At 44.0% G+C, this 27,830-nt stretch overlaps 1 protein-coding gene across 7 annotated transcripts in view; it reads right to left on the reverse strand.

Annotated features, from left to right (window-relative positions):
• Nucleotides 1-27,830, reverse strand: part of DTNB (dystrobrevin beta) — a 277,429-nt gene that overhangs the window by 179,000 nt on the left and 70,599 nt on the right. For all 7 annotated transcript variants that reach the window (XM_078773345.1, XM_078773348.1, XM_078773344.1 and 4 more), the window contains exons 4-5: nt 21,996-22,209; nt 15,877-15,962 (exon numbers count right to left, since the gene is read on the reverse strand). In XM_078773345.1, the coding sequence (XP_078629471.1) occupies nt 15,877-15,962; nt 21,996-22,209 (300 nt within the window). The remainder of the gene's footprint in view (nt 1-15,876; nt 15,963-21,995; nt 22,210-27,830) is intronic.

Raw genomic sequence — 27,830 nt, forward strand, 5'->3', positions numbered from 1 at the left:
AATCCTCCAAACAGTGATGACTCCATTTACATTTCACTGTCTTACAACATGGACCAACTTCTATCCACTCATCCCAACAATCTCTTCCTCATATATGGTGACTTCAACTGTCATCATGCCAGCTGGCTGGGTGTGGGTACCTCTCTCACCAGCCATGGCATCTCAGCAAAGGACTTCTGCGACTCATTGGGACTGACACAATCTGTCAAATTCCCGACCCGGATCTCAGTCAACGGAGCATCTTCTCTTCTAGACTTGGTTATGAGAAACTTCCCTGCAAATGTGTGCTGCTCTTCTTCTGTAACAATCGGTTCTTCTGATCATTTGCTTCACTGCAAATGTCTGCTGCTCTTCTTCTGCTCCAATCAGTTCTTCTGGCCATTCTCAGAGAGCCTCCTCAGCGCCGATGGGTCTGGAATTTCACTCACGCCGACTGGCACGGTCTGCAAGCAGCCATCAATCATCTGGACTGGTCTCCCATCTCTACTGCATCTGACATCAACTCTTCCTGGGAATTCTTCCAAAGTAAACTGCTCTCTCTCATGCACAGATTTATCCCATCTCGTCTTCAGTTGTCATAGCCTTCCTCCCGTCCATGGTACACTGAATCTTGTGGTGAGGCAGTTGCCCTGAACCAACTTGCTTTTGCCTATTGGAAGGCAAATCCAACTGAAGGCAATCTCAGTTGCTTTCACAAAGCTCAGAACAAGTGTGTGTCTGCCCTCAGGAGAGCCAGGAAGCACTATCTCTCTACTCTCAAGACTGAACTCTCCAACCTGTCTCCCTCCTCCAAATCCCGGTGGCTTCTGGCCAAATCTGTTTCTGATGTTTGTTCCCCCTCCATCCCCTGCCTCCCTTACCTCAAACGGCTACACAGCCGACACGGCACGTGACAACGCCAAATGCCTCAACTCTGTGTTTGCCTCAAAATAGTGTGTCCCTAACACATCTCTCTCTGTTCCCACCTTACCCAGTCGAACCCATCTGCTCCTGTACTCTGTGTCCTTCTCTCCTGACAAGGTGAAGTTTCTGTCAAACCTCGCCTCTGATTCTGCAACTGGACCAGACGACATCAGCCAACGGGTCCGAAAACCCTGCTCTGCCGCTCTTTCACACCCTCTCTCAACACTCTTCACCCTCTCTTTTGCTCAAGGTCATCTGCCATCTGCTTAGAAATCAGCCAACATTACCTCTTTACACAACAAATGTGCAAAAACAGATCCTTACAACAACAGAACAATCAGCCTGCTCCCAATAATCAGCAAGGTAATGGAATCGATAATCGCTTCTGCCATCAAATCCTTCCTCTTCTCCAATGGCTCGATGTCAGATCATCAATTTGTATTCAGACCAGGTCATTCTTCTCTGGACATGCTGCTTCTGCTGTCTCAAAATTGGATGGAGGTCCTCAATGCCAAATAGGAAATCAGAGCTGTCTCCCTTGACATATATTGTGCCTTTGATACGGTCTGGCACCCCGCCCTGCTCACCAAATTCTCCTCGTATGGTATCCATGGAAACCTCCACGCATGGCTTGAAGACTTCCTTTCTGGTCGCAGTCAACATGTGGCCCTGAATGGAATTCTCTCTTCTCCCCTTCCTGTTCCGGCTGGAGTTCCTCAAGGCAGTGTTCTGGGCCCTGTGCTTTTTGTGGTCTTCGTTAATGATCTCTCCGACTCTCTGGAAAATCCTCTCTATCTCTATGCTGATGACTCCACTCTCTGCCGCTCCATATCCCAACCCTCAGATCAGCAGGCAGCAACCTCTCCACTCTCTGCAGACCTGGACAAAATCACAAACTGGTCAAACAAGTGGAACATGTCTTTCAATCCTGACAAATTTTACACTCTCACTTTGTCTCTCCGAAAAGACCGTCCTGGACAACCCTCCCATCCACTTTCTGAACAATCCTCTTGAAGAAGTTCTGTCACTCAAGCTTTTGGGTCTCACTATCTGCCATGATCTTTCCTGGGAAAACCACATTTCCAAGCAGGCCTCCAAAGCCAGTCGCCGACTGGGCATCCTCCGTCGTGGGAAGTCCTTTCAGGGCACTACTGAGCTCCTCACCACATATAAGGCTTTCATCCACAGCTCAATGGACTACTGCTCTCCCCTCTGGGCTGGTGCTCGTGCCTCACACCTAGCTCGGCTTCACACGGTTGAAACCAAAGCATTCAGAATCATTGGAATCTCCCGAGATGAAGCTGATTCTGAGGGCCTTTCTCTCTCTCGCCACAGACAGGTTGGTGGTCTTTCTGTCTTCTACCGACTCCTCTCCGGCCTTGCTCCCCCTGTTCTGTCTGTGCTCTGTCCCCCAAATATTCCTGCAGGACGCAGAAGATCTGCCAGCAACCCTCTTCTGGTGAAACTGCCAAAATCAAGACTCTCTGCTCACCTTCACTCCTTCATTCCTCTTTTCTCCCACCTCTGGAACAAACTCCCTCATTCTCTTCAATCCCACTCCTCCCTCCAGGTCTTTAAAGCAGCTGTTCACCACCATCTCTTATCTTCCCCCATCCAAAACCTTGATCTTTTCTACCCCCGTTAAAACACCCCAAAGCCACCTCTTTCAATCTCCAACTTCTTTCCTGAAATTCCTAGAAGTGTTCACTTGCTTTATACCGTGTACCCTTCCCTCCTCCCCCAGCCCTCCCCCTTCCACAGATCTACTGACGTCCCTGTTCTCTTCTGTTGTTGTGTTTGTGTGCTTTCCTCTCTTCCCCTCTCGTCTCCCACTCCATTCATTGCATGTTTTATGTGTCTGTGCATGTTTTCATGTTCATTGTGTTCGCTCTTACACGAGCCTCGATTCTGTATACAAAAAAGAAAAGAAAAAAAAGATGCTGCTTGTAGCTGAAACATCAGTACCGGTTCACAGAACAATTTAAAAAATAAACATCCACGTCAGGACTCTTGATTTCCATCTTGCCGGTCAGGCTGCATACTTGCTGTGTCGAAGCAAATGGGTATCTGCTTCCTTGTAATCTCATATGCTAACTCCTTGATTGATTTCGACAGAACATCACCACCTCTGACATAGTAGGAGTGGAATTCACTTCAATGAGAAAGAAAACCTTGTTTTCTCCTCGCATTGATGCAGCTCCATCTTTCCATGCAGTGAACAGGAGCTTGACAAACTCATTGCTTGGTCCATGGTCGCTTTCATCGTATAAACACCACTGATACTCCATCATCATTCAGCACGCTGTCTAAACGTCATCGAAGAGCTCGAGGAAAATGTTGAAATTATTTATTTTGTCGACTGGCAGACATGCATGTAACACACCATGTTGCAAACTCCACGTCACACTGCAATGTAAACACGTCATGCTGATGTTGTTTTCGTCGTGCACATTGTTTATTGTTGCGTTTGATGAGCCAATTGCTTTTCATGCATTGTTTTTTTGACTAATCAAGTATATGAAACCACTTTATTTTCAACAATCGCCTCAAAAGAGACATCTCAAATGCCTTGATATACCGTAAAAAAGATTGACATGTTTTACGTCATTGACATCGTTTTGATTTTTGACAATCTCTAAAAAATGTGCAACTTTTGACAAAAAGAACCATAACGGCACTCCTTATGGCGCATACATCCGTCAAACTGAACAGTTTACGTTTTGCATCCCACTGATAGGCCGGATCTGCATCCAGACCTCGACCCAACTCATCCACCAAGTTTTGTCACAATCTGTCCACATATGTCTGAAATATCATGCAATATGTCGTTTTTGGCCCTATCTCTCAATAGTGAAGAATCATTTAGGAAAAAAAACAAAAAAACTCTCATATCTGGATCCGGAACCGTATCTTCACCAAAATATAATCAATTCGTCCTTGTCACACATCCAACCTATCCACCAAATTTCACCCGAATCCATCAATAACTTTTGAGATATCCTGATTCCAGAAAGAACCTGGTGCTGGCTTAAGGGGCTGTCACACCTTGACGATTTAGCCAGCGTATGCCGACGTATCAAAATTTATCTAAAACGCTGGCACACGTCGAACTATCGATGTTTTTTTTTCAGTTTTGGGCGTATAATAGCGTATTCATAACGAGTTGGACATATGCATAACGTATTAGTAACGTACACAGAACGTTTCGATAACTTATAGATAACTTATACCAACGAATGCTTAGCGTGTTGTCGGCGTTCACAACTTATGCCCAACGATAGTCTAACGTATGCATAGCGCGCGGCAGCGTATCGCCGACGATCACGTGGCGTAGCCTATAAAAGGCTGCCGCCGACGATTCAAATCTAATGCGCTGTAAAATAAAAAGTAATATAATGATACATATAACATTTAAGGTAAATCATATAATGTTTATAAGCATAGGCTAAAAGTTAAATTGCATTGTATACTGTATAATATATGCTATGTAAACATGAATTACCTGGTCCTCATGAGGTTGTGCAGGATCAAGCATGCATTGACAATGAGCTTGACAGTGGAGGGGTGATGCTGCATGGCCTTGCCGGATCCTCCATCTCTCGGATGACATGGACATCGGCTCACCATGGAGTCTGGAACACTGACGGGTTCCTCCTGTGAACCCCATTTATACCAATTCCCCTAAACGCTGCCAATACGCCATTATACGGTAGCTGCAACGTTCAGTAAGTTCTGTGGTCGTCCGGAAGACGTCAAATACGTCTACATACGTCAATATGCGTTGGAGATACGTTACACATAGGTTCAAAGCACGTTACTCATAGGTTAGAAATAAGTTTCGGGTACGCTAGACATTATCTCGACGTATTTCGATTTAAAAGTAACGTGTGTCGACGTGTGTCAACGATCGCCTAACGTGCCTACAACTTATGGCCAGCGTATGCGGAACGTGTGAGTCATACGCTAGATACGTCGAGAAATTTTGTGCATGCACAAAAGTTGTCGACGAGCTTGGCGTACTACGACGTATGCCAGCGTGCTTCAGCGTGCTCTTAACGTATAGGAAATTTACCCAAAACGTATTCGACGTGTGCCAGCGTTTTAGATCAATTTTGATACGTCGGCATACGCTGGCTAAATCGTCAAGGTATGACAGCCCCTTTAGCGGTTAGGGTGCTGGCTTGGGGTCCTAGGATCCTGGGTTCGAATCCCGGTCGATCGCTGAAATAACACCATGGGGCTTGACTCAGCCTGTCATCCTTCAGAGGTCGGCAAATTGAGTACCAGTTCACTGGTAATTCTCTGTGTGTCACAAAAGGTGACTAACAGGGTTGGCGGCAGGAAGGGCATCTGGCTGTAAAATATTGCTTCAAAAAGGGGACCATGGTGCCTCTGCGGGGAAAAATGGCCTCTAAAGGTGGTTATATCCTGCTTCCAGAAAGACAGACAGACAGGGGTGAAAACATAACCGCTGTCTACCTTCATGGTGGAGGTAACAAGTATATTTGAGATTCTAATCTGTTGATACATCTTTTGATGCGAGATCCACATAATGTCTCAGAGGTAGTGAACAAAATTGAAAGAAAAATGAGGTTGTCCAACGGCCTAGGTTGCTGTAAGTAGAGTCCAATAAATATGATATTCACTGCCTAAGTAGAGTCCAATAACTATGATATTCACTGCCTAAGTAGAGTCCAATAAATATGATATTCACTGCCTAAGTAGAGTCCAATAAATATGATATTCACTGGCTAAGTGGAGCCCAATAAATATGATATTCACTGCTTAAGTAGAGTCCAATAAATATGATATTCACTGCCTAAGTGGAGCCCAATAAATATGATATTCACTGCCGAAGTAGAGTCCAATAAATATGATATTCACTGGCTAAGTGGAGCCCAATAAATATGATATTCACTGCCTAAGTAGAGTCCAATAAATATGATATTCACTGCCTAAGTAGGGTCCAATAAATATGATATTCACTGCCTAAGTAGAGTCCAATAAATATGATATTCACTGCCTAAGTAGAGTCCAATAAATATGATATTCACTGGCTAAGTGGAGCCCAATAAATATGATATTCACTGCCTAAGTAGAGTCCAATAAATATGATATTCACTGCCTAAGTGGAGCCCAATAAATATGATATTCAATGCCTAAGTAGAGTCCAATAAATATGATATTCACTGCCTAAGTGGAGCCCAATAAATATGATATTCACTGCCTAAGTGGAGCCCAATAAATATGATATTCACTGCCTAAGTGGAGCCCAATAAATATGATATTCACTGCCTAAGTGGAGCCCAATAAATATGATATTCAATGCCTAAGTAGAGTCCAATAAATATGATATTCACTGCCTAAGTGGAGCCCAATAAATATGATATTCACTGCCGAAGTAGATTCCAATAAATATGATATTCAATGCCTAAGTAGAGTCCAATAAATATGATATTCACTGCCGAAGTGGAGCCCAATAAATATGATATTCACTGCCTAAGTAGAGTCCAATAAATATGACATTCACTGCCTAAATGGAGCCCAATAAATATGATATTCACTGCCTAAGTGGAGCCCAATAAATATGATATTCACTGCCTAAGTGGAGCCCAATAAATATGATATTCAATGCCTAAGTAGAGCCCAATAAATATGATATTCACTGCCTAAGTGGAGCCCAATAAATATGATATTCAATGCCTAAGTAGAGTCCAATAAATATGATATTCAATGCCTAAGTGGAGCCCAAAAAATATGATATTCACTGCCTAAGTGGAGCCCAATAAATATGATATTCAATGCCTAAGTAGAGTCCAATAAATATGATATTCACTGCCGAAGTGGAGTCCAATAAATATGATATTCAATGCCTAAGTAGAGTCCAATAAATATGATATTCACTGCCTAAGTGGAGTCCAATAAATATGATAAGCACTGCCTAAGTGGAGCCCAATAAATATGATATTCACTGCCTAAGTGGAGCCCAATAAATATGATATTCACTGCCTAAGTGGAACCCAATAAATATGATATTCACTGCCTAAGTGGAGCCCAATAAATATGATATTCACTGCCTAAGTAGAGTCCAATAAATATGATATTCACTGCCTAATTGGAGCCCAATATATATGATATTCACTGCCTAAGTGGAGCCCAATAAATATGATATTCACTGCCTAAGTAGAGTCCAATAAATATGATATTCACTGCCTAAGTAGAGCCCAATAAATATGATATTCACTGCCTAAGTAGAGCCCAATAAATATGATATTCACTGCCTAAGTGGAGCCCAATAAATACGATATTCACTGCCTAAGTAGAGTCCAATAAATATGATATTCACTGCCTAAGTAGGGCCCAATAAATATGATATTCACTGCCTAAGTAGAGTCCAATAAATACGATATTCACTGCCTAAGTAGAGTCCAATAAATATGATATTCACTGCCTAAGTAGAGTCCAATAAATATGATATTCACTGCCTAAGTAGGGCCCAATAAATATGATATTCACTGCCTAAGTAGAGTCCAATAAATACGATATTCACTGCCTAAGTAGAGTCCAATAAATATGATATTCACTGCCTAAGTAGAGCCCAATAAATATGATATTCACTGCCTACGTGGAGCCCAATAAATATGATATTCACTGCCGACGTGGAGCCCAATAAATATGATATTCACTGCCTAAGTAGAGTCCAATAAATATGATATTCACTGCCTAAGTGGAGCCCAATAAATATGATATTCACTGCCTAAGTGGAGCCCAATAAATATGATATTCACTGGCTAAGTCGAGCCCAATAAAATACACCTTTGTCGGTATTTTTGTGGCAAATAAAGATTTTCTGAAAACAATTAATAAAAATTATTAACTTTGAATAACCAACTCAAACAACCTCCTCGTTCATATCCTTAAATGGATAAACCCTCTATTCCTGATACAGTACCGAAAGAAACACTTCCGTGGTGTACAGCATGGAAAACTATTGCCCAGAGCACAGAGGGAGAGAAAAACTGATCACAAATAGCCCATGACCAAAATGGAGGCAGCGTAATGACTCGGGAATTTGGCATGCATGGAGACCCCATGAAAGCTGCAAACACCATGGGGATGGGGGTTATGTTTCTGCTAGTATTTCCAAACCCATATTTTACGCTCCTTCACTTCCACCAAAAGCTTCCAGTTCCACTCTTCCAGGGTTTATGTACCAACAATAATCGATATGTCAACAACAAAACAATAACACAACTGGGATTCATCCCACAGTTGGATAAGCAGCACAATTGTAAGACTCAGATCTGGTTGTTTCTTTTCAGGAACAGCATATACCATACCAAGTCCCCATGCCCATCCTGGTGTTTAAGAATAATTTGTACTTATTGTGATCATTTGCATTTGCTGTAACATAAATATGATGGAAAAATTTGATCGACACATTATTAATTGTTAGATTGAAGTCAAGTTTTGGGTAGCGAGTGTCCAGTTGTAAATTTTGGGTTTAGATTCTCAAGTCAAGAGTCTCCAGTTGCAAGTGGATAAACTCCTCCTGCGATTGAAATCTCCTGCAATGAAGCTAACTCCGAGGGCCTTTCACTCACTCGCCGCAGGCAGGTTGGCGTTCTTTCTGTCTTCTACCGACTCCTCTCCGGCCTTGCTCCCCCAGCTCTCTCTGTGCTCTGTCCCCCAAATATTCCTACAGGTCGCACAAGATCTGCCTGCAACCCTCTTATGGTTAAACTGCCAAAATCTAGGCTCCCTGCTCACCTTCACTCTTTCATTCCTCTTTTCTCCCGCCTCTGGAACAAACTCCCCCACTCCCTTCAATCCCACTCATCCCTCCAGGTCTTTAAAACAGCTGTTCACCACCATCTCTTATCTTCCCCAATCCAAAACCTTGATCTTTTCTACCCCCGCTAATTCACCCCAGATACACTTTTTTGAAATTCCAACTTCTTTCCTGGAAGTCCTTGCAGTGTCCATATGTTTTATACCTCTCCCACCTCCCCCCAAGCCCTCTCCCTCCCACAGTTCTCTCGATGTCCCTGCTCTCAAATGTTGTGTTTGTGTCCTTCCCTCTCTCTCCTTATCTTGTCTACCGCTCCCCTTATTTTGTGTTTTTTGTGTCGGTTTGACTTTTTGTGTGATTAATGTTAGCTTGTTGACAAGCCTCGATGTTGTATAGAAAAAAAAAGAAAAAAGTCTCAGGCCGAGAGTCCAGTTTTGGGTAGTGGATATCGTGTCGAGTCACATTTTGGGGAACAATTACCAAATCTGCAGCAGAGTTTTAAGGTCCAAAGTGGTAATAATACAATTTGTGTTCCAGTCGATGACTCAATTATCCCTTTAAAGGGGTTGTCAACTTAAACTTCAGCTTGAAGAACAAACTGACCAGATAGAAGGTTGGAATCAACATTGTGTTTTGAAACGTTTTGTAGCAGATCGATACAAGCTTTCAGGAGCAAGATTATACTAACCATGTCAGTTTGGATTCCCTGTTGTGCCATGAAAACATCTTCAAACTCGGCCATTTTTGGCAATCCTTTGGTACCGAGGATTGTTGATTACCGTTTTAAATTATACATAATAGTTGTGAATGACATTTCTCTGGGCACTTCTGTTGATGGTGAGTCTGATGGCTTCTACAATTTCCATTCCAAGCTCTACAGGTACAGTTGCTCATAGTCTTCCTCAAGGCCTGATAACATACAGTATGTCTACCGTGATAGAAATAAATCGTTCTTTCTGATCACCTGATCAAAATATCACAATCTTTTTAATGTCGCCTGTTCCTTTCTTCCTTTCACTCATTCTAGAACCTCGTCTTTCGGGACTATATGAAACCACTATTTTCAACAATCGCCAGAAAGATAAATCTCAAATGCCTTGATATGTCTTCTCATAGCCACATTCAACATCCACGCTGCGGATCTGTACCTGTTCATCATTAGGGACCAGATCAAGCATTTCACCAAATGAGATGCTTTTTGGTTGAGATTGATAAACATCTGTAGTTTCAAATCTTGTTCATACAGGTTATTGTGCTTTTCGACATAGTTAACCTCCTCAAGATGGAGATTCCTCTTTTTTGTAATCAAACCTTTTTGTTTAAAAACAAAACAAAACAAGGAGTTGTTTTGGATTCATTCCCTTCTTTAAGCGGTGCTCAATCACAACGTGTATTTATCCGTTTTGACAAATGTGTGAGAAGCACATCGCCTCTCTTTTCTCTGGGATGATGGATAGCTCCAAATAATTGTTGACAAACTTTATCAATTCACTCTCATAAATCGTGTTCAGTGCTGGCTGTGAGTACATCACCTGAATATTGCAAACTGTTTATACGTTCTATTTCGATATTCACTGCCAAATATTGAACATCTACAGTGCCCTCCATAAGTATTGGAACAGTGAAGTCAAATTTGTTATTTTTGCTATATGCTCAAGAAATTTGGATTTGAGATCAAAAGATGAATAAGAGACAAAAGTACAGAAGGTCGGCTTTTATTTATTGGTATTTCTATAGATATGTGTTTTATCATTGTAGAACAATAGCACTTTGTATGTTCAGTCCCCCCATTTTAGGTAAGCAGAAGTGTTGGACCAAATGACTGACAGGTGTTTCTTGTTTCTCAGGATTTTCTCATTGCATTGATCGTTCACACATAAAAGAGCTGTGAATGTCTAGTTTTGGTTTTAGCCTTTGTTTTTGCCATGGGAGTCTACCTTTGGAGTCAGTCGGCATAAAACAACATGAAGACAAGAGTACTGTCTATGAAAGAGCAAGCAATTTGGAAGCTGAAAGAACAGAAGAATTCATTATGAACCATCGCACAACAATTGGGCATTGCAAATATAACAATTTGGACTATGAGGTCCAAATTTGCAACTATGAGGGGTAACGGAGAATGCAAAGGGTGGACAACAGGAATACAAAAGCAAAAATTTTGGGAGGGGTGGAGTGGTTTAACGTGTGTAGAAAAGATCATGATTTTGGATGGGGGAAGACTTGAGATGGTGGAGAACAGCTGTCTTGAAGAGCTGGAGTGAAGAATGAGATTGAAGAGAGTATGGAAGATGGTTCCACAGGCAGGAAAAAAGAGGAATAAATGAGTGTAGGTGAGCAGTGGTTCTGGATTTAGGCAGTTTCACTAGGAGGGGGTTGCTGCTGGACCGCGTGCGTCCTGCATATACCTGAGGGGGCCAAAGCACGGAGAGGGCAGAGGGTACAAGTCTTGACAAGGTGCCACCAGGTTTTAAATGAGGGAGACAAGTTTGAAAGCTCATTCTTGAGATTGGACAGTTGTTGTTTTCTGGTCTCCTTGGAGTAGACGCACTCGTTACGAGCTTTGTGGAATGTTGTCTTTAGTTGAATTTGCCTTCCAGGAGAAGAATGCAACTTGTTTTAAAGCAACTTCCTCACCACATGATTCAGAGTACCAAGAACGGGAGGATTGGGAAGGTAATTGAAGATGAGATGAAATGAATCTGTGCATAAGAGAGAGCTTCGGTGGAAGAATTCCCAGGCTGAATTAATATCAGTGGCGGTGGACATAGGAGACCTGTCCTGAAAAAAATAAAAGAATATATATATTTTTAAACAGTGAATACGCGAAGCACAAATGTAGAAGCAGTTCAGATGCTATGAAATGCGAATACTTGGGGTCCACGAATGTTGGGACCATGAATGTCGAGATCCAACTGTATATAGCAATAATAACAAATTTGACTGGACTGTTCGAATGCTTATGGAGGGCACGACATACTATGAGATCTTTGGCTGTCCGTCTGTGTCGTCACGGCCAAACGGATCTTCTTCAAACTTTCAGAGGTTCATCAGTGAATGCCGAGTGGTGTTGTAGGCAAAAATAACCTTTTTGAATTTTTTGGAAAAAAACGTTTGATTTTTGGGGGATTTATTTAAAACTAGGGCATGCCCGTACTATATATATATCTAAAATTATATCCCCCCCCTCTATTTACATGAAATGGTTTGGTCCATTCGCAAAGCCAAAGCGAACGGCTTGCGAGTACGGTGACAATCCCCCCCCCTCTATTTACATGAAATGGTTTGGTCCAAAGCGAACGGCTTGCGTGTACGGTGACAATCCCCCCCCTCTATTTACATGAAATGGTTTGGTCCAAAGCGAACGGCTTGCGAGTACGGTGACAATCCCCCCCCTCTATTTACATGAAATGGTTTGGTCCAAAGCGAACGGCTTGCGGAGTTTGGTAAAGAAATCGCCATAGCGTGCACAAACGCGCAGGAAAGCGAAAGAATCGCAAATTAGTTTTAATTAGTTTTAATTAGTTTTAAAACATAGTTTAACGCCAACATAGCGGCAACATCGTTTGCCAACATGAAATAAATGAATACGCTCTCAAATGTGCCGTCCGAGGCAGAGTCTGTTCGCCACGTTCGGCACACGTGATAACTCGCTGCTCTCTGATTGGTTGAATCGTTTTTTGGACATAGCTCGGTAACTACTTGTCCGATTAATATGAAACCTTGAAAAGGCACATCCTCGGGTCCCCAGCAATATACCTGGCAAGTTTCAAGTATATCGGACCCGTGGTTGTCGAGAAACAGCGGTCACAGACACACAGACATACAGACATACAGAGATTACTGGAATTATAGATAGATGGCTCTCTAGTGCCTACGCCCTTGTAGTTATGTGAAGGGAAATACATATTAAATGATCCCCGACCCCTTTTCTTTGTTATTGTAGGGAAGTGTTTAATGCCCCCACAGAAAAATAGGAAAAAATTGATTTCTTCAAAATGCCAACAGGATTAGAACAGCACCGGGAAACGCTGGGTACCTGTGGTAGTTTGAAATACAAAATCGCACCTGTGTCCAAAGGAAGCAGTTCAGTCTGGCATTTTTAATATGAAATAGGCAAAGCTGGTCGACCGTATGTGACCGGTTCAACAATATCTCTCCGTTCTCAAGACCGAACTCTCTTATCTGTCTCCCTCTTCCAAATCCTGGTGGCGTCTGGTCAAATCCGTTTCTGGTGTTTGTTCCCCCTCCATCCCCTCCCTTACCTCAAACGGCTACACAGCTGACTCCGCACGTGAAAAAGCTGAATGCCTCAACTCTGTGTTTGCCTCTAAATCTTGTGTCCCAAACCCATCCTTCTCTGTGCCCACCATACCCAGTCGTACCCTGCTGCTCCTGGACTCCGTGTCCTTTCCTCCTGACAAGGTGGAAAAGTTTCTGTCAACCCTCGACTCTGATTCTGCAACTGGACCCGACGGCATCAGCCCACGGGTCCTAAAATCCTGCTTTGCCGCTCTATCTCACCCTCTCTCTGTTCTCTTCACCCTCTCTTTTGCTCAAGGTCAACTGCCATCTGCTTGGAAATCAGCCAACATCACCGCTTTGCACAAAAAAGGTGCAAAAACAGATCCTAGCAACTACAGACCAATCAGCCTTCTCCCAATTATCAGCAAAGTCATGGAATCCATCATTGCTTCGGATATGAAATCTTTCCTCTTCTCCAATGGCTTGATCTCTGATCATCAATTTGGTTTCAGACCAGGTCACTCTACTCTGGACATGCTGCTTCTGCTGTCTCAACAATGGATGGAGGTCCTCAATGCCAAACAGGAAATTAGAGCTGTCTCCCTCGACATATCACGTGCCTTCGACACGGTCTGGCACCCCACTCTGCTCACCAAACTCTCCTCCTTTGGTATCCATGGAAATCTCCACGCATGGCTGGCGGACTTCCTCTCTAGTCGTCGTCAACGTGTGGCCCTGAATGGGTTTCTCTCATCTCCTCTTCCTGTTCAGGCTGGAGTTCCCCAAGGCAGTGTTCTGGGCCCCGTGCTTTTTCTGGTCTTCATCAATGATCTCTCTGACTCTCTTGAAAATCCTCTCTATCTCTTTGCTGATGACTCCACTCTCTGCCGCTCCATTCCTCTTCCCTCAGATCGGCAGTCTGCAGCCTCCTCACTCTCTGAAGACTTGGACAAAATCACAGACTGGTCAAACAAGTGGAACATGTCTTTCAATCCTGACAAATCTCACACTCTTACTATGTCTCTCCGAAAAGATCGACTGGACAACCCTCCCATCTACTTTCTCAACAATCCTCTCCAAGAAGTTCTGTCGCTCAAGCTTTTGGGTCTCACTATCTGCCATGATCTTTCTTGGGAAAACCACATTTCCAAGCTGGCCTCCAAAGCCAGTCGCCGACTGGGCATCCTCCGTCGTGCGAAGTCCTTCCTCGGCACACCTGAGCTCCTCACCACATACAAGGCTTTCATCCGCAGCTCAATGGAATACTGTTCTCCCCTATGGGCCGGTGCTCCTGCCTCACACCTAGCTCGGCTTCACGCTGTTGAAACCAAAGCTTTCAGAATTATTGGAATCTCCCGCGATGAAGCTATCTCTGAGGGCCTTTCACTCACTCACCGCAGGCAGGTAGGTGGTCTTTCTGTCTTCTACCGACTCCTCTCCGGCCTTGCACCCCCAGCTCTCTCTGTGCTCTGTCCCCCAAATATTCCTACAGGTCGCACAAGATCTGCCAGCAACCCTCTGATGGTTAAACTGCCGAAATCTCGGCTCTCTGCTCACCTTCACTCTTTCATTCCTCTTTTCTCCCGTCTCTGGAACAAACTCCCTCACTCCCTTCAATCCCACCCCTCCCTCCAGGTCTTTAAAACAGCTGTTCACCACCATCTCTTATCTTCCCCCATCCAAAACCTTGATCTTTTCTACCCCCGCTAATTCACCCCAGATCCACCTTGTTTGAAATTCCAACTTCTTTCCTGGAAGTCCTGGCAGTGTCCATATGTTTTATACCTCTCCCACCGCCCCCTTCCCATGCCCCCCCCCCCCCCCAAAGCCCTCGCCCTCTCTCAGATCTCTCGATGTCTCCATGTCTCTCGGTCCCTGCTCTCAAATGTTGTGTTTGTGTCCTTCCCCCTCTCTCCCCATCTTGTCTACCGCTCCCGATGTTATATGTTTTTTGTGTCGGTTTGTCTTTCTGTGTGATTAATGTTCGCTCTTTCACGAGCCTCGATCTTGTATACAAAAAAAAAAAAAAAAAAAAAAATCCTAGAAACAAACGAAACCCATAAGAATTACCCTTGAGAACTCCCTTGAATTACCCTTTAGAACCCCCTTGAATTACCCTTTAGAACGCCTTAGAACTGGTGGGGTGGGGACCTTACCCTTTAGAATTACCCTTTGGAACCCTTGAGGACCCATTAGAATTACCCTTCAGAACCCTTTATGGCCCTGTAGAATTACCCTTCAGAACCCTTTAGAGCCCTGTAGAATTACCCTTTAGAACAAACTAGAAGTACCCTTTAGAATCCTTTAGAATTACCCTTTAAACCTTCCAGAATTACACTTTACAACCCTTTAGAATTAAACGGGGTGGGTTAGAAAGGTTCTTCTTCATTTTTGATGGATCAGGGTCAGATACACACATACACATTTGTTAAATAAAAGTTAGTGTCCCCCCTTAAATTTTATGATCTCAGCTCAGTCAAATAACAAAATAATTGCCTTGTTGAGATGTGATTATACAATGGCTGTTTGAAAGCCTCCTCTCCAACTGGAATGCGAGATGCTGGAGTACAGAGGCCTCTCTGCCAACCTATATTTACACGCCTGCATCATTGTACGGTCTTGGGGACAAAGGTCTGTGTGTGCCACCAAAATCGCGCAAAGAGCATCTCTGTGGCTGCTAAAGCGGAAGAGGCCTTCACTTCAAATTGAGTCATTCTTTGCTGGGAAAGATACTCGACGATTTGACTTGCGCAATATCGATTTCGGGTGAAGGTAGAAACATTCATGACAAGGGTGAGCACAATAACGGTGAAGAGGTTAATCAAAAGCTGTCCAATTCTTACAAGTAATGGTGGTGGGGAGGATGGAGTCAATTCACTCTAACTGGGTCAAGTCTGCTTTGAGAAAATCATCATCATCCTGTGCGGTGCGTGACCTACATCGCAGCTTGTCCACGACCTTTCCTCCACACATCGTTGCGAGGGCCACCTTGATCCCAAAGGCCGTCATCTTGTTTCCACTCTCACTGTGGGATACAAACAGTGTGTGTCAGCTGCTGATCACACTTACAGGAAAGGCAATAGGATAAAAAGATGAGTCCAAAGGTCAGAGAAAAAAATATGTGAGGACAGCAGTCTTCGATGTTTTAATCCAATTGGCAGTAACAGTTAGTCTCAGGATAGTAACCAATAACCATGTCGCTGTCAGACTGTTTATTTTTTAAAAAACTAACAGTGAAAACTTTCAGGGGGAGGCCTCCGGGTGTGCCCTGCCTTGTCTGGCCATTCCATTCGCACTTTGTGGTTGACTCTTAAATGTTACAGGGCAACTTTAGATGGACACAAAAATGCTACACAAAAATGGCCACCAAACTCCCAGTGACCGAATAAGACAAAGAAAGGGACAGAGGGACGGAAGGATATGTAAAGTGCCATGGCATACAAAGCTTCTGGGAGCATACAGGTAGTGGACAAAAACATGGAAACACCACCTGGGTACACGAGTCATGCAATATACAACAGTCAAGACCATAAAGGATGGGGCCACCACATGTATGTGACCGGTGCATTAATTATGGAAATCTCTGCTCGGCAGTCCTCTCATCATGTATAGATAAACAGGGTGCGGCTCGAGTCCAGTATTAAGAGCCAGCCCAGGCAGTCCTCTCATCATGTATAGATAAACAGAGTGCGGCTCGAGTCCGGTATTAAGAGCCAGCCCAGGCAGTCCTCTCATCATGTATAGATAAACAGGGTGTGGCTCGAGTCCGGTATTAAGAGCCAGCCCAGGCAGTCCTCTCATCATGTATAGATAAACAGGGTGCGGCTCGAGTCAGGTATTAACAGCCAGCCCAGGCAGTCCTCTCATCATGTATAGATAAACAGGGTGCGGCTCGAGTCAGGTATTAACAGCCAGCCCAGGCAGTCCTCTCATCATGTATAGCTAAACAGGGTGTGGCTCGAGTCCGGTATTAAGAGCCAGCCCAGGCAGTCCACTCATCATGTATAGATAAACAGGGTGTGGCTCGAGTCAGGTATTAACAGCCAGCCCAGGCAGTCCTCTCATCATGTATAGATAAACAGAGTGCGGCTCGAGTCAGGTATTAAGAGCCAGCCCAGGCAGTCCTCTCATCATGTATAGATAAACAGGGTGCGGCTCGAGTCCAGTATTAAGAGCCAGCCCAGGCAGTCCTCTCATCATGTATAGATAAACAGGGTGCGGCTCGAGTCAGGTATTAAGAGCCAGCCCAGGCAGTCCTCTCATCATGTATAGATAAACAGGGTGCGGCTCGAGTCAGGTATTAACAGCCAGCCCAGGCAGTCCTCTCATCATGTATAGATAAACAGGGTGCGGCTCGAGTCAGGTATTAAGAGCCAGCCCAGGCAGTCCACTCATCATGTATAGATAAACAGAGTGCGGCTCGAGTCAGGTATTAACAGCCAGCCCAGGCAGTCCACTCGTCATGTATAGCTAAACAGGGTGTGGCTCGAGTCCAGTATTAAGAGCCAGCCCAGGCAGTCCTCTCATCATGTATAGCTAAACAGGGTGCGGCTCGAGTCCGGTATTAAGAGCCAGCCCAGGCAGTCCTCTCATCATGTATAGCTAAACAGGGTGCGGCTTGAGTCAGGTATTAACAGCCAGCCCAGGCAGTCCTCTCATCATGTATAGATAAACAGGGTGCGGCTCGAGTCAGGTATTAACAGCCAGCCCAGGCAGTCCTCTCATCATGTATAGATAAACAGGGTGCGGCTCGAGTCAGGTATTAACAGCCAGCCCAGGCAGTCCTCTCATCATGTATAGCTAAACAGGGTGTGGCTCGAGTCCAGTATTAAGAGCCAGCCCAGGCAGTCCTCTCATCATGTATAGCTAAACAGGGTGTGGCTCGAGTCTGGTATTAAGAGCCAGCCCAGGCAGTCCTCTCATCATGTATAGCTAAACAGGGTGCGGCTCGAGTCCAGTATTAAGAGCCAGCCCAGGCAGTCCTCTCATCATGTATAGCTAAACAGGGTGCGGCTCGAGTCAGGTATTAACAGCCAGCCCAGGCAGTCCTCTCATCATGTATAGATAAACAGGGTGCGGCTCGAGTCAGGTATTAACAGCCAGCCCAGGCAGTCCTCTCATCATGTATAGCTAAACAGGGTGTGGCTCGAGTCCAGTATTAAGAGCCAGCCTAGGCAGTCCTCTCATCATGTATAGCTAAACAGGGTGCGGCTCGAGTCCAGTATTAAGAGCCAGCCCAGGCAGTCCTCTCATCATGTATAGATAAACAGGGTGCGGCTCGAGTCAGGTATTAACAGCCAGCCCAGGCAGTCCTCTCATCATGTATAGATAAACAGAGTGCGGCTCGAGTCAGGTATTAACAGCCAGCCCAGGCAGTCCTCTCATCATGTATAGATAAACAGGGTGCGGCTCGAGTCAGGTATTAACAGCCAGCCCAGGCAGTCCTCTCATCATGTATAGATAAACAGGGTGCGGCTCGAGTCAGGTATTAACAGCCAGCCCAGGCAGTCCTCTCATCATGTATAGATAAACAGGGTGCGGCTCGAGCCAGGTATTAACAGCCAGCCCAGGCAGTCCTCTCATCATGTATAGATAAACAGGGTGCGGCTCGAGTCCGGTATTAAGAGCCAGCCCAGGCAGTCCTCTCATCATGTATAGATAAACAGGGTGTGGCTCGAGTCCGGTATTAAGAGCCAGCCCAGGCAGTCCTCTCATCATGTATAGATAAACAGGGTGTGGCTCGAGTCCGGTATTAAGAGCCAGCCCAGGCAGTCCTCTCATCATGTATAGATAAACAGGGTGTGGCTCGAGTCCGGTATTAAGAGCCAGCCCAGGCAGTCCTCTCATCATGTATAGATAAACAGGGTGTGGCTCGAGTCCGGTATTAAGAGCCAGCCCAGGCAGTCCTCTCATCATGTATAGATAAACAGGGTGTGGCTCGAGTCCGGTATTAAGAGCCAGCCCAGGCAGTCCTCTCATCATGTATAGATAAACAGGGTGCGGCTCGAGTCAGGTATTAAGAGCCAGCCCAGGCAGTCCTCTCATCATGTATAGATAAACAGGGTGTGGCTCGAGTCCGGTATTAAGAGCCAGCGTGGCTAGAGGAGACAACAGTGACATTGCACAGTGTAATTGTTGGTGCACATTTGACAGGTGATTCAGTGACAGGAGCTGCAGAAATTGCTAACATGTCTTGAGGAACTGTCTCGAAAGTGATGTCAACCTGGGAAAAAGAAGGAAAGATGTCATCATCGAAGGCCATCAGTGAGCGGAAGTGAATACTTGACAAGCGTGATGTACGAGCATTACTCCAGACTGCGAGGTGAAACAGGAGAGGAATGGCAGACAAACTGTGTGTGGAGTTCAAAATGGTTCATTAGCAGATCCTGTATCGTCAGAAGGGAACATCACATGGAAAGATACCGTAAACGGCTTGCTTTGCACAATCCGGTCATAACACCTTGCAATGCCCGTTTGCGAGTCCAGGAGCACAAGGAGCATTGGAAATGGACTGCCGAGCAGTGTGGGGTGTAATATGATCTGTTGAGTCATCCTTCACCATGTACTCAACGAACGAACGTGTGCACGTGTGGTGACATCTCAAGGAGCTCTGTAGCCCCAAGTCCCTGGTTCCAACAATAAAAGGTTCTGGCAGTTCCATAATGGTGTGGGGCGCATTTTACTGGTATGGCCTGGGTCTACTCATTCCATTAGAAGGCAGGGTTGATGCAGTATGGTGCGTTACTGTCCTGAGCGATCATATGCATCCCATGATGCAGTAATTCTTCCCTGCTTGGAGCTGTGTCTTTCAGGACGACAATGCTCCAGTCCAATAAGCACATGTTGTCACCAGGTGGTTTGCGGAGCATGAGGACGAAGTTTCCCATTTCCTTGGCCCTCACAATTGCCGGACCTCAATCCTATAAAGCATTTGTGGGACTGTCTGGAGAGGCACCTAATACAGTGGTTTCTGCCTGCATGAGGACATCCGTGTGGAAGAATGGTGGCACATACTGCAGAACAGTTCTAGACCCTTGTTGTCGACATGCCACACATTGTATCCATGTGGTCCTGGATATGCATGGTCTCCCAACACCCTACTAAGTGACATCCTGTTGGTGTTTCCATTATTTTTATCCACTACCTGTACTTCCAGGATCGCTAAAGTGACATTTCAGGATTCTAGCTTTGGTCCAAAGAAAAGTTCTGGACACAATGGTTTTGTCTCATATACAAGACTTCACTCCACAAAGAAGCGTGGCCAAGAGATCCAAAAGCTGCGACTTCCATGCATTTTGTGGGGAACTTCCCCAAGTCCCAATAAATACAGCATTCAGAATAAGAATAGAGCATTCAAAGCGACTGTGGACTTGGGGAAGTTGCGATAGTCCGAATGATAATTCAATGAAACCTGTATTTTATGGCCAAATCCATAAGCATACGATATACCTAAAGGATATTCGTTATAAAAGGAACATTTAAATGAGACACTCTATCATGAGAGACATTCTAACTGTAATGGTTACTATAAAAGCTGAGAGAATCTTGCGACTGGAATCTGTTTTAGTACAATTTATTCAGAAGATGATGCAGTTGGGATTGTAACGCATTCAATGTTCCAACGCACCGAGCTCATGGCTGGAGTTGAGGATCCAGGAAGCTGAGATGATGGTTCAGATTGCATTCCATTACAGTACACACGCGTGCTCATGAAAGTTCACACAAGGTGTTGGAATCACGTTTCTCATTCAACGCCGAGATTCGTGGCTTATTGGATTGTCTTTTCCTACCTACAAATTAAAATTCAGCTCTCTTCCAATGCCTGTAGAGAGAAGAACTGGTCATGCCCAATGATTTGGCATTTCTGCAAATGGTTTCAACCATTCAGGAAAAGCCATCTGAGAGCAATCTCCACCGTATAATGACACCAGCATCCACCATTGCTACACGCAGCACACTAAACACATGCTTGTTGTTCAGTACCTACAGCTGTCGACTCAAATCACAAAACGATGCGGTTTATGGAGAGAGGGAATGTGATAATTCAGCAGAAGCATTCTGTTCCAACAGCATCAGCATGGGAACCATTTCGTGGGGACAGTACATCAGGGCCAGAGGTGAGGTGTAATTGTACGAGGATAAAAGGAAATGCAAGAAACTTCATAGAAAATTAGTCTCGACCATTATGACCCAAAACACATCTGTGCCACATTTACGTGCCACCACTGCCATTGAGTGGTGTCGATTCCAAGCTGGAAATTTGGCCAAAGTATCAATACACAATGGCCTCCTCGTTTTCGAAGATACTATGAAATACTTAATGTCCACGATCTTCTAAATGGGTAACAGACTGCTGGCCTGATAGCCCCATCCAAAGGTTGCTTCTAGGTACAGCGTGCCCTGCTGGCTCACTTCCAGAATGGCAGTTTGCGTGAAGTCTTACTCAGTTGGGGAGCGAAAACCAGGACAGCCTGCCCAATGGGATGGCCATGAAAAACCATTACTCTAGGGGCAATCATGAAGCTTTTGCAGGATTAGGTCTGTCATTCCAAAGGCAGCAGCGACTCCAAAAGACAGTCATAGTTGACGGATCACCCAAGTTTTGTATTTGCATAATATCGTGCCTCTGAAATGTCGAGTCTGGGCTTGATTCGCGGCCCGACTCAAAACTGTCGGATTGGTGTTTCATAGATAATAATGCATCGCATCAATGACTCAGATGGGGCTTTAAGCTGGGAACCCCTTTCCTAGTTTTGATAGTTTTGCACACTAAAGATCACGAGTTGTGTTTTAATGATGAGTAGGCAGGTTATCACCAAAAACCTGGCTAAATTCCAAATTTCGAGCAAACCTACCGAGGGCACTGCATCGGCAGCACAATTCTATTCCCTAGTAACGTGGAAGCCAGCAATCACATGCTGGATACGTTTGCAACGTTACCCAAGTGGGTGGCGAAATCTTTGCGTTGACCCCATTTGACATCTACAGGCATTTGGCAATATCAAACACCCAAAACATGATACGCAGGACACCTTTGCCCACTCCAAGCACCGCTCACCCATCATACGCAGCCAGCATGAAGTTTAGCAGGAGGTTTATGGACTGCTCCACATGGATCTGGTGCGTGGTTGGGAGCCGCTTGTTCAGCTGGTAGTAGATGGAGGCAATGAGGCTTTCCAAGCGCGACACGCTGATCTCGGTGTTGGGCTCCAGTGTGTTGAGGCCATTCTCGCGAAATGCCTCGATCATGTTCCAGATGTCAACCAGGTGGACTGCATCACACAAGAGACTAGCAATTGTCTAGGGAAAAGTGCTTCGATGGACAATTGGAAAAAAGAAGTTTCAAATCAATGGAAAAAGTGTTTATACAAAAATGGCAGAAAACAGTATTTATGTTTAAAGAACAATGTAAAACCCACATTGGTGCAGAGCCAAATGAATGGGAGTGTGATGGTAAAGGCACAGGTCTAAATCCCTTCATTAATTTTGTCAAATGAACGTAACACTGTATATAATGTGCACAAGGGTTTGGGATATTCTGATTAAAATGACATGATGCGAAGTAACCAATACATACAATGCAGTCCCCATTCAAATGAGAAACTTATTGATTCGTCTTTCGCCTCGTGAGAAAAATCTACTGTTGACTTAACACCAGATCGTGCTCAAAATTACTTGGATGGCTCACTTCAATTGCATAACATTGAAAATTCACGATGGAAAAAATTGTCAGAAATCAGTTTGAACCTGTTTACACCGCTTGCTGGAGAGCCGTTTGCCATTGTCGATTTTTGAAAGTCGATCCCAGATGAACATAATTCCAAGTTTTACAGGAAAGACACAACAAATCGTACATGCCACACCTGGTCATTGCAAGCAAAATGGCATAGTTAGAACTATAGTATATGAGAGTTGTACTCCCATAGACCATAACTACCCAAGGTACCCGCACCTTCTGTGAAAGGAGGAGGTGGGAGGAGGCAGGGTAAGGTGGAGTGGGGGTCTGGAGGGAGGGGTGAGGTGGGGGGAGGAAGAGAAAGATGTGGGATGAGGGGGGGGGTATGGGTGAGAGGACTTAGGAGAAGGGTGGTGTTGAAGGAGGGTGGGAAGGGGTGGGGTGGCAGGTAGGAGGGAGAGGGGAGGGCTAGGTGAGGGGAGAGGGAGGGGAAAGATATATTACATATACATCTTTGGGGGGGTGGGGGGGGGGAGAGAATGAGATTTGAGATTGCTGAACTGGAAATGAGATTGCTGAACCAAATGCATGATGATTACATATAAAACAATACAAAGTAGAACAACACTCGGTAGAACGTATACCTCCACTCAGCTGAACAGTTTACATTTTGTATTCCATGAATGGGCCAGATCTGCATCCGGGTCCGAATCAAAATCTAATCAGCTAGTTATCTACTGTATATACAGTATTAGCTGAAGTTCCCGGCATTGCCGGTGGGAATGGGGTGGGGGGGGGGGGTGGGGGGGGGGGGGAGGGCTAGGTGAGGGGATAGGGAGGGGAAAGATAAATTACATATACATATTTTGGGGGGTGTGGGGGGGAGGAACTTTGACAGGCCACTCCGTTTTTGGGAGAGGAGGCGAAAGGGAAGGAGGAAAAAATGTACCTGTGCAAAGAGTGCTTTAACCTCAGTGTTGCCCGGGTAAAAAAAGAAATTGTAATACCCTCAGCCACCATCAACAGGTGGCGCTACACGGTACACATTTACATAGAGAATTTACGCCCCTCCCCCGACCCCCACACTCCTGCATGAGGCCGCAGCCACAAGGCCTATGCTACCCACCACACAAAGTTGTGTTTGTACTTGTTCCCAGAGTAAAGTATAAAAGCGTTTATAGCTGGAATACCCAGCATTGCTCAAGTGAAAAAGAAACATTAACATATTTGTTGACGTTCAGGAGAAAGAAGAAGACTTACAACCAACTTCGACTGCTTCCGGAATTGTTTGATTGAACCTGATTTGTTTGATGTCATTAATCAAAAAGTTTTAGGCACTATAAAGGGATTTTATTAATCCCCCCAAAATATCGACCTTTTTCTGTGTGGTAAATACTGCACTGTAATAATCTATATAATAATAGCGTAAGGACTCGAATTTGTTATCCCTTTTACGCCGCACCCAGTGACCCGATGCCCACGGCACTAATGGATTTACAATCTACGAACCGCGCTCTTTGTTTATCACGTACAGACATACTCGAAAAATCTGAATTAGCCGAATTTTGGGGCCCAAAAGCATCTGATTAACTGCCGATACGACGCCATCTTACAACGCCATCGTATTGGCGTCTGCTGGGCGAAGGCGAAGCAAGCCGTCCGCTGATTGGACAGGTGAAGGCGAAAGCAAGCCGTCCACTGAGTGGACAATCCAGAGCATGCATTTGTGCCGGTGTCGGCGATCGTTGTTCATATACGCACTCTTCATTCTCATCTTTCTTCCTAACTCTTACTCGGACAAGCAAATCCCCTATGCCATCCATAATGGTACACTCTATCCATACACCACATCCTCCCTTCCGTGGATGTTCCACGGGTTTCGGCTAGTCTATATAATAATAGCGTAAGGACTCGACTTTGTTATCCCTTTTACGTTGCACCCAGTGACCCGATGCCCACGGCACTAATGGATGTACGATCTACGAACCGCGCTCTTTGTTTATCACGTACAGCCATACTCGAAAAATCTGAATTAGCCGATGTTGGGGCCCAAAAGCATCTGATTAACTGCCGATACGACGCCATCTTACGACGCCATCGTATTGGCATCTGCTGGGTGAAGGCGAAGCGAGCCGTCTGCTGATTGGACAGTCGAGTGGTGTGAATATGGGTGGTGTGAACCAAATGGTCTTTTTATTCCCTTGAACATTTTAAATTAGGATATATAAGGAAACGTCTTTATCATCATTTTAATAAAGTTAAATGGAGTGACGTTGCGATACTCGGGGTGCGTTGCATAAATCCTCGTAACTCAGAGAGGTGTAGCAGGTGGCGAGACGTAAGGAAGCTTAAAGATAACGAGCTGAAACAGACGAACGATATGTCAATCCCTTTCTACACCGAACGGCAATAAAAGTATGACAGCGGGAAGGCATGGCCTGAGCACTTCGAGCAGAGAGGACTGATTGGACTTAACTTAAAGAGAAAAAATTGGAGCTTAACGGAAGAAGAAGATCCCATGAGCACTCCCCTATGCCATCCATAATGGTACACTCTATCCATACACCACATCCTCCCTTCCGTGGATGTTCCACGGGTTTCACGTCTTTATCGTCATTTTAATAAAGTTAAATGGAGTGACGTTGCGATACTCGGGGTGTGTTGCATAAATCCTCGTAACTCAGAGAGGTGTAGCAGGTGGCGAGACGTAAGGAAGCTTAAAGATAACGAGCTGAAAACAGATGAACGATATGTCAATCTCTTTCTACACCGAACGGAAATAAAAGTATGAGAGCGGGAAGGCATGACCTGAGCACTTCGAACAGAGAGGACTGATTGGACTTAACTTAAAGAGAAAAAATTGGAGCTTAACGGAAGAAGAAGATCCCATGAGCGCTCCCCTATGCCATCCATAATGGTACACTCTATCCATACACCACATCCTCCCTTCCGTGGATGTTCCACGGGTTTCGGCTAGTAAATAATAATACTGTAAATCATAATAAATAAATAATAAATGCTGTAAATAATAATAAATACTAAATACTGTAAATAATAACAATAAATAATAAATACTGAAAATAATAACAATAAATAATCAATACTGTAAAAAATAATAAATACTGAAAATAATGAACCACCTTTCGAGGCCATTTTTCCCCACAGAGCAGGGGTTGGCCTTTTTCGGGAACCATGGTCCACATTTTGAAGCAAATGTTTCATGGCCGGATGCAGTTTCTGCCACCAACCCTGTTAGTCGCCTCTTGCGACACACAGGGAATTACCAGTGAACTGGTACTCAATTTGCCGAACTCGGAGGGATGACAGGCTGAGTCAACCCCCCTGGCGTTAATTCAGTGATTGACCGGGATTACGAACTCAGGATCTTAGGATCCCAAGCCAGCACCCTAACCGCTAAGCCAACACTAGGTTTGACTGAAAATAACAATAATAAATAATAAATACTATAAATACTGTACTGGTATTTTTACATTCTCTGTGTGGTAAATACTGTACTGTTGTCACGTTGGAAGTGGAATTTAATGATCTACGTTGAATAGATGCTGGTGAATGTGCCGTTGATCACGTTTCTGATTTAAATTTTTGATTTAAAATATGAAAAAGAATACTTTCCACTAACTTCGACCGCTTCCGGAATTTTTTGATTGAATCTGATTTGTTTGATTGTGTTCAAATGTCTCGTAATTGTTTTGTATTTATTTATACGAATGTGTACTTGTATGTAACTGTCATTAATCAAAAAGATTTAGGCACCACAGAGTGATTTTTTTTAAATCCAAAAAAACGAACTTTTGTTTGTCTAAAACACTCCCAGGCACTCACTGATGAACCTCTAAAAGTTTGACGAAGATTCGTTCAGCCATCTCTGAGAAAAATGGCGACACACACACGCACAGACCAATGGCTTTCTTATATAGTCGATACCAGTAGAAGCCGACAAACAAATTTTCAGTCCCCATGTTAAAGTTGCATACAGAGAAACGATCACATATAAAGGGAGGGGTACTTTCGTCCCTTTGATTATTCAAGATGATATAAAGTACTTCAAAAAGTAAGAAGAAAGGATTATTTACCCCAGGTGAGACTCATACCCACAATCCCCAGCTTGGGAGTCTGAAGCCTTACCCATTAGGCCATTAAGCCAGCACATTATATTTGGGTAATAACATTTTGAAGAGTTATAAAGTATGTATATATTTTATACATATATATATATATATATATATATATATATATATATATGTATATATATATATATATATATATATATATATATATATATATATATATATATATATATATATATATATATATATTTATATATATAATTTTAAAGCAAAAACTATAGCACGTAGGTGGAATTTGTTTTGAAAGCCATTAACTGGACCTATTGGCCGATGTATATTCCAAGTTTCAGCTAGTTTCAATGTATAGCCCTTTAGATATCAACACCAACACATTTTGGGCGGACGGACGGATGGACAGACAGACACCAACGTGATTTCTAGAGTTTTCTAAATAAAACTCAAGAATGTGGAAACAGACGTTGCTGAAATTTGGAACATATTACCTCAATATACAAAGCATTTACTTCTGAAATTTGCAGCTGATTTCGTCCAGTTGGAGCCGAGAAACTAATTTTCAGTCCCCATGTTAAAGCTGCATAGAGAGAAACGTTCCCTTATATAAAGGGAGGGGCGCTTTGCACCTCCCTTTGATATCACAGTTAGTGATGGATAAATGAATCAAAATAGTGACACAATGCCAACTTGATGATCTCTTGCACCATTTTTGTGCTTGTGGCACACAGTCCGTCATGAAGAGTCATGGTGGTGAATCACGCTATGTTCTTTGAAAAACTACTTTGGCACAAGAGTAATAGCAGCTTCATTAATGTGATGATGGAACAGCACAGGAACTACATTGAGGAAATAGCCATCTCCCATAACAATCCAATGTGTGTATCAATATGTTAAAGGCAAGCTCCAAGATACAAAGTGAGTCATCAATCTTTTCTAGCAAATGAGTTGATGGTTATTTATGCAAAACATCATCAGCAAACAGACTGCACGAAAAAAAAAATCTAAGTATTTATGGACAGCTCCAGCCAACTGAGGTTTTCATTACAGATTAATTATCAACACTGCTTTCAGGTACTGGTTTGAAAGCAAACAACAGCTATGCCAAGTGACACAT

The sequence above is a fragment of the Myxine glutinosa genome, chromosome 2 (genome assembly GCF_964187855.1).
Source record: "Myxine glutinosa chromosome 2, kmMyxGlut1.1, whole genome shotgun sequence".
In the NCBI taxonomy this organism is placed as follows: Eukaryota; Metazoa; Chordata; class Myxini; order Myxiniformes; family Myxinidae; genus Myxine; species Myxine glutinosa.